Here is an 11435-nt window from a genome sequence, read left to right on the forward strand (position 1 = left end):
TTAGCGCGTTGCAGACGGCAGGACCATAGAAATACTAGCCTCGCACTTCCATGGCCTTGCATTGGACTCATATCGTCAGCGCCACGGTTTCAATTAACATCCGAGATAGACCCTAGCTTACCGCTTCGAGATATGCGACTCGCCCACTATGAATCGGTTTCGGTCACTGCAATTTGCGAGACTGCCCTAGTTCAACGGTTCTGGTCAGCTTTGTAGGGGATGCCCATGTCTCGAGCCGGGAGGCGTCCACACAACAGCGGGATGCCAGGGTCGTCAATGCAACGGTCTTGCCTGAAGATCATCAAATGCCCTGTCAGACACGCGTCATGGCACTTCATTTTACCGTGCCTTTTCTGCTTTTTTCTTCCTTTTTACATTTCTTTTTTGTTTCCGCACACGGTCAGCACGTTCGTCCCTGGAAAACGGTCACGCCATTTTTCTTTCTGCTGAAAGCTACATGTGATGGCTCCGAAGTCAGTCCGCGATAAAGTTGTCGTAGCCCGACATTGACTGGCGTTTCGCTTTCCCCGCGTTACAGGATTTACACAGTAGATGTAGAAGATGATCTCCGTGCAAACTTTATATCAATATCCTCTTCCTCATATTGGTCTCAGAGTGTGTTGGCGAACTAGTGGAAAGTGCTTGACCATCAGTGTTTGCGCCTGGGCATCGTTTGCCAAGTGTATACACATGTGCTGCGAAACGATGCCACCAAACTTTATATCTCGGCAATCCAGGCTATGAAAAAAATACTTATTCTGCCTCAAAACAAGTGTTCGGCACTTCCGCCCCTTAACTTGTTATGTATTTGCCGGCCTATATGCTCTGATGTCACACTATGCCAAGCATATACACACGAGAATCATGCGCGCAAGCTATCCTTATGCTCATACTATACGCGCTTCCCCGCACTTCCCTTTTCATGCCCCTCGTGCAAATCATGCAATGCATCGCTTCCCCGCCGTCCCGGCCCCAACAGCCACACTTCGCTTCTGCACCCCGCCGCGTCATGGTGCCCAGAGCGTAACTGTGACTGCAGAGAAACGACTCAGGGGAAATTCGACCATACGAGAACTCTATTCGGCACAAGTACACTACGATCTCGCTCCGCGAGACCATGAACCATGATCGACCAACACATTCACCTTCTTACCCCTTCGTCTAGCAAAATCATAATCATCACAGCACAAGCGTCGAAATAAAACCTGTGTCAGAAAGAGGACTATTAAATATCATTGATTGGAAACGGGCACCGTGGTATCTCGCAAGCAAGCTAACAAACAATTAAGCAAAAAGATAAAAAAAAGAGAGAGAGAAAGAGAGTAACACAAGTGCCTCAGGTATCTTTACGACATGAAAAAAAAGAGAGAATATAAACTACGCACACCAGCATGCAGCAGTCTGCATCTCTTTCCTCTTTCCTCTACATTGAGAAACTCAAATTGCTCCAAAAACATTACGCTTCGTACTCGCTTTTGTCCGTAAGCCTTCCATACCTTTCTTATGTAATGCATACATGCACATCTTGTCACGCCCTAGTTTGCTATCATGAAGAGAAAAAAAAGCATACTCCTCATCTCCCTACTCCAAGATCTCAAAGATCCGCACTCTTGGGGTTGACAAGGTAGATGTCAGGCACCTTGGGTACTTGAGGGCTCTTCTGCAGGGCCAGTTTGATCGCTTCTCTCGTCTTGGCGCTGTCTTTGTTGTCGCCACCCCCTCCAGTAAGTCTCCGCATGCCGCTTCTGAACCGGCTCCTCGCATCCTGTGCTATGGGTTTGACCATATTGTCAAGATGAAACGTATTGGCCTTATCGGTACTATTGGATCGGCCGGTGGTATATTCGTCATCGGAAAAGGTCTCATTCTGTTCGTCCAAGGCAGTGGATGAAAGCGAGGGCGAAATACGCTGGGGTTGGTTTGGTGCGGATGGCGAAGTTACTGAACGCGCATGGAGACCGCCTGGACGTGAAGGATTGCTTGCTGGAGGAAAAGCGGAATTGGCAGGGCCGGCAAAGGAGCTGAAAGCACCTGGTGTCATGACGCCAGGGTCCCGAGCTGGCGAGAGTTTTGCGTCAGAAATGAATCCAGATTGGAATGATGTCACCGAAGCGTTACGTGTCAGGGACTTGTGCAGGATGGGCGCCGTCTGCTGGTCGTATAGATTTTCGCGCATGTCGTGAGCGTATGATCCATTTGCAGAACGTCCCAAAGATGAAAAGTTGGGCAAATCAGTTAGCGTCTCAGCATCATCATCGTCTTCGAAAAAGTCGTCGAGGCTGTCTAGTTTCATGACCAGCTCCCCGATGTGGCTATCACCACGGGTGTCTTCGGATGTCATGGTCGCAGTTCGGTGGTAATCAGACAAGGGGCTGAAAGGAAATTCCTCCTGGCGGAACTCCACCTTGGGCGTCTCCGTATGAGGCGTATGCAGTTCGCCAAAGTTGCCGCAAGTATAGAAAACAGCATGGACATTTGCTCTCGTCAACTGTGAATGCAGAGCAGGCATTGGAATCGACCACCCACTCTCTTCAGGAATACCATAAAGAGATTGCGTCTTTTCAAACTGTTTCTTGTACCCTCTGGTCGAATGCGAACCTGCCATACTCATACGTATATGCTGTTTGTCAAATGGTGCGAGCGTGCTAGTCATGTTGAGATTGATAACGAAGTCGAGGACCTTCAATGCCTGGGGGCAGTATGCGCTTTGCAAGAGCCGAAGGAGTGGTGAAAAGAGATCAGAACCCTTCAATGTCATATCCGGTTTGCGCATGTCAATTTCCGGAAGCAAGAGGCACAGAGCCTCCATTGTGTTGATCTTCATCCAGTCAATCTTGTTCATCAACAAACCAAGAAGGAAGACCAAGCTGCCGAACTCATGGTCAGGAAAGAATGATGAACGTATTGCCAATATGGTCTGCGCAAGAAAGTCCCTTTCATGACGATACCTTCCCATTGCAAAAGCAGTCAGGGCCTCCGAAAGCAATGTATGCTGATAGTGCTGCTCAGCGACTTGGGCAAGCACTTCAGCAGTAGCTCTTGTGTTACTGCTGTGTACGGAGGAATCAAACGAACGTAAAAACCTTGGCAAGTTTCCGAGGACGGTGTACATCAGTCGGCTGTCGTCGCCCACAATACGGCTGGAAGGCAAGACTACCAGTCGCTCCAGGATCCGTAAAGAGCGATCCAGACATAGACTTGATCGGATACCCTTGTACGTGAGCTGGGACAAGCCCTCAAACTTCCCTTCCCACTTTTCTGGGCAACTTTGTTCTAATGTCCGGATAACATCCTCGTTGCCTAGATCAAGCTTGTCAAGGAACCTGTCCAGCATGAGTAAGCTCTCCATGAACTCGCCCTCATGTATCGTGTCCAAGCAGGCACATGTCGTCCAAAAGAGCTGTGGATATTGAATAAGATCTTCTGGTGTCAGTGCCTCAATAATGGTTCTCAGTGTTGTGAGTATTTCCATCGAAAAGGTCTGAATGTCGCTTTCCTCGTCTGATATCGTGTTCGAAAGTCTTGCCAGCATGTCGGAAAGCATCTGCTGATCGAGCGAACTCAGAATACAACGGAAAAGCTGAAATGATCGACATGCAATGTGTCGAACAGGGCAGGAAGTTGCCCAGTTCAATGCTACTCTTCCCCATGCTTCTCTTAACCCAGGGTAGGCAAAGGAGAAGAACCTCATCACCTCCCCGGAAACGTACTCCATTGGCTCAGGTACTTTTGTGGTTGAGTCGACCGCAGCTTTGCCGTTCTCATCATCGTAGCTCCACACAACCTTGCTGTCGCGTTGTCGAATGCCTTCAACAAAGTCTTCGATAGACCTCTTGTCAATGCCCGGTGTATCGTCCTCAATCTTCGAAATGACAAGTTCGTGAATCAAATGCACGAGCATTTCGCGAGCCTGGTCTTGTACAACAGGTGTATAGTGATCCCATAGGACCAGGACCACCTGTAGAAGCAGAGGAATGTGTTCTTTTGCAACTTCGACAGGAGAGACCATTAGATCTACTAACAAGATTAGACAAACCTGGCCCAGAGCGAAGCCCGACTGTTGAGGTTAGTATTGTCATAATAAAAGGATTGGTGTGGATACGGACCTGTTTGTTGCTGCTAGGCAAAACCTTTGTGAGATCGGCCAGGTACGGAAGATTCAGAGCATCAGGCGGTGGTGGCGAAGGTTCGCGTTTTTCGCTCACCATAGATCTAGGGTTGATCTGTAACAGCAGAAACTCGACTACTTTCAGACCAGCGGGTGTAGTAGACAAGTGGACGACAATCTGCTTAGAGTAATCGACATAGTTCTGCTCTCTTCTGTCCAAGCAGAGGTTGATGACAAAGTTCAGGATCAACTGAACGTTACCGCCATAAGGTCCAGTTGCCAGCGCTTGCCAGAGGGCTTGGATTTCATTGTGTAGGACATTACCGGAAGTGAAAGTGATCTCAAAAAGGTTGACCAGAAGCATGTAGGAGTTTGCCGTTGGTCCTCCGTCCGGATTGACTTGTAGTTCAACTGATTGTACCCAGGGAAGCATAGCGGCGACCATGTTGCGTTTGTGATCAGGTTGAAGATCTTTGAAATAGTATGAGAACTGCGAGAAGACCAGGAACGCGAGCTCGGCATGTTGCTTGGCCAGCCTACGTGACGTTTCAAACTGCGCAAGTTTGTATACAGCGACTGTCTTGTCCGAAATGCTGATGTCGAGGTCTTGTAGCTTGGAATTCTTTCCCTCACGTGCTTCGAGTGTTCGCAGTAATCGAGCAGACTTCATACGTATCTCGCTGTTCTCATGGCCCAGTGTATATAGGCCTGCACTCAGCACCTTCCAGAACGGCAAGGTGTAGTCTTCGTGTTGTGTAAGAACTTGGGTAACCACTGAGAAATAGCTGTAGAGGGCCTTCCCAGAGGGAGCGAGGTAGCACATCTCGATTGCCTTGTCCAGCAGAAATGGATGCTCACGATTGTGAAGAATGAGGTTGGAAAGCGCCCGGCGACCAATAGCGTGCGTCCGGTCACTAGGTGTCTCGAAGATACTTTGTATCCAGGAAAGAATGCGCATGACATCGAACTGCAGCAAAACCTTGCTATCAGTGGTAATACTGACAGGCCCACCACATAATGCGGCCATGGCACTCAAAGCAGCGGTCCGAAGGTCTCGTTTCTCAATTTCAAGCGCTGCTGTCGCACTGCCCTTGTTGGCTGTGTCTAGTTCCCGGTCGAGAATAGTACGGCGCATCTGTTCCTCACGCTGTCGGACTTGATGTTGGTTCGCAGAGTATCCGCACCAGTCTTCCATCAATGTAAAGGCAGCTTTTCGAGCCTGGAATGGCATCCAGTGCAGAGGGTCTGCTGTTTTATTGATACCCACAAAAAGAACTTCCACCAGGCCACAGTAATGCGTGCGCAGCTTCTGATACCGTGCTTCAAGCTGAACTTCTGCGTCGCTGAGAAAGATCCTAAGGTCCTTTGTGTAGTTCATCAGGTTGTTGATGATCCACTCATCATTGTAAGCCTCGGGTGACTTTAGAAAATGTTGCGCTGTCAGCTTGTATACATGCGTAATTTCAGTTCGAAGATGGTCGGTTCGGTAGTTCATCGGCCGCGGGTTGCTGATGGTCCTGTTGTGGTTGCCCAGACGCATCTTAGCCTCCTCTGAGCAAGCAGCTACGATCCCTTGAAGGGACTCTAGTAGCGTGCGGTAGAGGTTGAGATTGACAGACCCAAGGCCGATGACAGCAGCATCTCGTATGGCGCCATTTTCCACAGAAAGGAATGGCAAGACCTTGGAAAACAATTCCGTAGCAGTGTGCAGCTTGGTCGTGCTCGTCTGTGAAGACTTGGAGCTCTTCCGTGAATGATGTCCCTGTGTGGCTGAGGTGGCTGTTGGACCCAAGCTGGTCAATGTTGTAAATGCAAAGATGAGGTAGAGTTTCCATTGCTCGACTACAATCTCCGGCGCTGTGGAGGCAAGGCGACCACTGGGTTTATTGCTAGTCGGTTCGTGTGGCGAGTACGGGGTTGAACGCTGGCCTTCAGCCAGGGATGATAGAGTCCGATACATCTGAGATAGTCTTGCGCAAACAATGTCTCGAGTGAGCGTGACAGCAAAAGGACAAATTTCAAAACTGATTCGCACCAGGTTCGGAAAGATCTTGAACCACAAAGTGGAGTCGTAGGGTATATCACTACTACAGAGCTCGACGAGTGTGCTCTGTACGTTGCTCTTGCGCATGCCTCGTTGTAGGCGACTTCGCTCGGCTAGAGACAACGTATCGTCACTGATATCAAGGACTCTCTGTGGGCTGCCTTCCATGACGCGAATAATTCTGGTGTTTGAGCCTCCCAGAGCTGTATCGAACTCGGTGATGAGGCGGAGTACGGTAACGGCATAAGAACGAACACGGCGGGAAGGTGAACACAAGAAGAAAATACCATGAGACTCGACCTCTTCCACATGAGCCCATACCGATGAGAGGTCAAGCTGAGCAGCGCGATTGCCAGAGCCATCATCTGGGGTGTCCAGTGCTGCTTTGCGCGTCTTTCGCTTGATTTCTTCGATCCATATCTGGAGCAGTTCGACATAGAGCTTTAATGTGTTCTCAATGTGCCCAGGACCGAGCATACCACCGTCAGACATTGTCGCATACCGGTCGTCGAAGTTAAAGATGAATCGTGCAAACCCAATTGTAACTTGCTGAGCATGAGATTGTCGTGCGATGGACTTTAGGGATTGGGCCGAAGATACTGCGATACTTCCTTGAACATGCGCCGTCCCCGTGCATAAGAGATTGACGAGAGAGTTGAATGGGATATGCGGGGACAAGCAACGAGGTAAAGCCTGGACAGCGACGTGTAGTAGATCATAAAACCCTTGCCGAGGATCTGTAGTAGTTAGGTTTTCTTCGCGACGACCAAAGCTAAAAGCATCCGCCATGGGCGTTTTTGGTGTCTGCACAGAGAACTTCTCGTCCAGAACGGCTTGTCCACCAAATGCATTGTCGCAAATAATGGTGATCTCGCCCAAAATTTTACAGAATCGGACATAGTGCTCTTTGGCCACCTCGGTAAAACCGCTAAAGTCAACGGGACGCGAAAGACGCTCTTCCTTGAGCAGGCTAGACTTTATGGGGAGCGGTTGTGGAGGCCGCGGGCTACTGGGAAGCGCAGGCAGCTCGTTTGACAATGCATTGGGATCGTAATCAAACGTCAGTGGAAAAGGCGGCTGCTCAGTGTTCTCCAGATCTGCCATGATGGCAAGGAATGAGCGAATTCCAATGACCATACGCTCGGGCTCGAGATTCTCGACGCGCAGCTCTCGATTTGATATGAACATGTCCGAGTTAAGAAGTGGAAATACAATTGTTTTGAAGCAAAGGTCCTGATACATGTAGCCAATGATGCGTGTGAGCTGTATCAGAGGTTCCGCTATCACAGGTTCGGTGGAAAGATAAGATCTTCTTCCAGGCTGGAACACCATCCGTATGATCTCGTCTAGTCGACGCACGGCAACATTGGGTGCCTCGGTGCCTCGTCGATATATGTAAGTCCACACTAGTCGGCAAATGCCACGAAGGGCAATCGGTCTAGTTGTGCGCTCCTTGAGCCGGGGCTGAGTCGACAGGGCTAGTGCGAGCCATTGGGAAAGAAATATGTCGGTAGGAGATGCACACAGGATGGCAGCCATGAGTGGAAACGCCTCATGCCAATGCTTGGGTTTGCCGAGTAATATGGCAGCGCGCTGCTTCATGAGCTCGATCACGGCCTTCCATTTGGGTGTATTGAGCTCTACGGTCGCTTTTGAAGCAATGCGGAGTAGTAGTTCCCTCAACACTTGGCAGTAAGCATATTTGACCGGCTGTCCATGGGCGCTGGTAAAGAGCTTTGCCATTGAAAGCATGAAGTCGCACGTCCGGTCCCAGACGTCTTCGGGGTAAGACTCGACTTTCATGTGCCTTAGCGCGCGGATCAACAAAGCGCCCTTGGCCTCATGATCCCTGTTGTACTGGTTCTTTGCAGCCAGATGACTGTCCACCATTTTCAAGTCGGCGATGAATTTCTCTTGCACCTGCTCGAAGATGAGTCCGCTCAGTACACCAAGCAACTGACTATAAATAGTCCAATTCGCGAGGTTGAGGGACGAAATGTCCACCAAGTCCGGGTCTACAGTGCTGAGTTGGCCGTAGAATAGACCTAGGAGGCGATCTGCCATTTCGAATGTGAGATTCTGAAGATCGGTCTGGGTCATGATCTCAATCAAGACACGGCAGAGGATATAGGTCGAGACAGTAGAGCGCTGCTCAGCCTGCGTCACGGTATGCTGTAGTGCAAGAATGTGCTCAGCGGGCGAGGCTACTGAGGCCGTGGGCTGGGTATCTGGTTGTTGCGTCGACTCAGTGTTCCGCCGAGATAGGGCGGGGTGGGAATGGGGTACTGGACTGGCTTGTCGTGCCTTGGATACATCAGTAAGGTCCTCGTCTCTCAAAAGGCAGTTCGGGGGCCTACATTGAGTAGCTGGGTGCGCTGCTTAGCCGCCTCCTCACTCTTTGCCTTGCGCCATAGCATTATAGTGTCGATTAGGGGCTTAGGCTTCTGGCGAGCAATATGACCCAGGGCGGCTATAAGCTGGTCAAAGGTTGGGTCTACCCCAGGACCACAAACGCCTTCAACCTTTGCCTCGGGTTGGCCTCTTTCTGTCGTGCATTGGTTGATCTTGTGCTCAGCCTGGCTGATGAAGGAATTGAAGAGGTGGTGTAGGGCATACTCGCCCACTGTCTTGAGCTCATGGGGGTGCTGGGGGTGGCGGGATTGGGAGCGGTGGTGGTTGTGACCTTTGCGCGAGGATCTCGAACTGGGAGCCCGCTCAGGCTTGCGCAGAGGAGCATAGCCATCGGCATGGACTGGCTGGAGGGGAGGGCTGGCAAAGGGAATCCCGGAGGCGGAGCCAGGCTGCATGCCATTTGCAGCAAAGGCATCGGCTATGGATTCTTGCGACATGATGGCTCCATCGATGGTGGCACCGGCGGCAGCGGCGATGATCTGAGGGCTCAGGGGACTCGTGGCGGGCGAGTTGACAAAGCTGGTGTTCCGCGAGTGCTGGATGCCGTGCACGATGGAGGTATTGCGATTGTGGGCGTAAGAGCCCGAGGGCTTGCGTTCGAGCGTGGCCAGGGTGCGGTCGGGGCTCGAACTGCTACTTGCGCCTTTTACGGCGGGCGTCTGTGAGCGGGAGGTGATTGTTCGTGACGAGGCTGTCAGTGCCCTTCCACGCGTTTGGCTGGGCTCGCGTGAGGCCGACGAGGGGTGGTGGTCTATATGGTGCGACACATTCCCAGCCAGTGGCCGGGCTTGCAAGAGAGGGAACGCTGCTGATTGACAGGCACAGAAGGGGTCAGCACAAGGCAGTTGCAACAAAGCAGCAGAGTCGTCTCGACGACCATCTACGGCCGAGCATGGCACAGCAGAGGGCCGGCATAGTAGTCCAGAGGCGAGCCGTGTGGGGAGGGTGTTTCACAGTACCGTGTCCCGGGTTGGGGACGACTAGAGAGTCACAGGGGGTGGGCGGGGGGAGAAAGTTACTTACACATGCCGCCGACCTGCCGTGCAGCATCTTCCACGTCTGACAGAGGATCTTGCAGCCCGTTGCCAGAGGCTCACGACAACAAAGGCAAGGCGGGTGAGGGGGGCGCGCTGGCTGTCATTGATATCTTTTGGGGTTGAGGGAGTGGGTAGACCCTTGCCCTGTGCCTGACGGCTACTAGCCCATTTGGCGGCAACGATCATCAATGGCGCACCGGCAGCGTCGCGGCTCTGGAGATCCATCCGGATTTAATGTGCAATCCCACGTGGAGGATCAGTTTGGCCATGCAAGTCTGGGACGCGGCCTCGAGAGGACAAGGGCCGGCACCGCGGCGATGAAGTGCACGTGAGAAGCATCCTGCTTGGGTTGCAGGCCGTCATCGACTGACTGGGCTGGGACAGCGGAGCAGAGCAGAGCAGGAGAGGAGCGTCACGTGAACGAGAACCTCGGGCTGGCTGGCTGACAGCCCCCTACCATGTTGCAGCAGTAGCAGTAGTAGTAGACCAAGGTCTTCGACGGGCACTCCCGAACATGAATGGAAAGAGGTATACGTATGTGCGTACATATGTATGTCAGGACTGACTACTATGAGTATCACAGGAAATGAAACCCATACGCACTTGGATCCGTCCATTCTCCGAAGCACTAGCCCCCGTATGGCCTATTACCGTGCACGTACAGGGGAATCGGCGTCTCGCTACCCTCCGTAATTAATAGCGGGTACGTGTGTGTATGTAAACGGACGAAATCGATCGAGGGCAGACAAGCCTGCGACAAGAATGCAGCATAGGCCACAAGGTGCGCGAGACGGTAGTTTTCCAAACTCGGACAGTCGGACAGTCGGACTTAGTAGTAGTCGTAATAATAGCAGCAGTAGTAGCAGCACACTGGCATGTGAAATGGGCAAACACCGTTCCTTTGCTGCAGGCAGCAGTGATGACACCAGCCCCGATTGGGTGCTTAGTCAAGTGGTGTACATTGGTATATCTACGCCTACAGATGTCGGTATGTATGCTGCATGCTATCGAGAGCGGAAATCCATCGACTTGTCGTATTGCATATTGCCCAGCCGGTCTACCCGAGTTGCCGAGAAGCAGAATCGTCGGAGATGGTTGACTTGAACAAAAAAAGCAGTCTTGCTGTCCAATGACTTGGCCGACGCCGGGGGACTAGGGAGCTCGCCACTAAGACTATAACAGCCAAGCAGCTAATCAGGTCAGATGCTTGTTTGCAGTAGGCAGGCATAGACGTGCTAGTAAGTAGTATGTGTGTACGTAAGCAGACAAGTGTCCAATCCATAGTACATGTGTACGGGCCAGGCAAGTTTGGCGGCAAGTACTTACTGAGTACTAAGTTCTCGTATAGGTATGTATGGACGTAGTAAATGCCGCGTAAGGCGGGCCAGGAACCGCCCTGTTCTGGCTCAGGAGCATTTTTGACTAGCACTTTCGTCCGCCGACTCTCGGACATGTGGACAGTGACCGATTGTCTGGCCTGAGGGTTGGTCGGCATTGCTTGACCGGCGGCCTCTTCACTAATGCGGCCAGCAGGCAGGCCTTCGCATTCGGGAAACCCAGGGCTCCATTGCCGGCGGTGGCAGATGGCTGCCACTCTGGGACGGGACGAATCGGCTCCGGCTCTTGTCTGTGACGGCACTATCTGGCCCTAACGATCGCCTCGTCAGCAGGACGCTGCACAGCACAAAACGCGCGCAGACCCCAAACCAGAGGGAAAAAAAAGGCATACATCCCACGCCCCTCCGTGTGCTGGTGTAAGTGACACACATTGCTTGGGGAACACCAGGTTGCACACTACGTTCAAGTCTCGGGCCCCGTCTGCCGCTGCCCATGC

General features: G+C 51.8%; 1 protein-coding gene across 1 annotated transcript; it reads right to left on the reverse strand.

Annotated features, from left to right (window-relative positions):
* Positions 1-1594: 1594 nt before the first annotated feature.
* Positions 1595-11096, reverse strand: COCVIDRAFT_28989 (hypothetical protein; the record flags this gene model as incomplete). The annotated part of the gene is made up of 4 exons (XM_014698352.1): positions 1595-4057; positions 4107-8456; positions 8510-9372; positions 10928-11096. 4 exons carry the CDS (start codon positions 11094-11096, stop codon positions 1595-1597), a joined length of 7845 nt encoding a protein of 2614 aa, XP_014553838.1.
* Positions 11097-11435: the final 339 nt, after the last annotated feature.

The sequence above is a fragment of the Bipolaris victoriae genome (assembly GCF_000527765.1).
Source record: "Bipolaris victoriae FI3 unplaced genomic scaffold scaffold_79, whole genome shotgun sequence".
In the NCBI taxonomy this organism is placed as follows: Eukaryota; Fungi; Ascomycota; class Dothideomycetes; order Pleosporales; family Pleosporaceae; genus Bipolaris; species Bipolaris victoriae.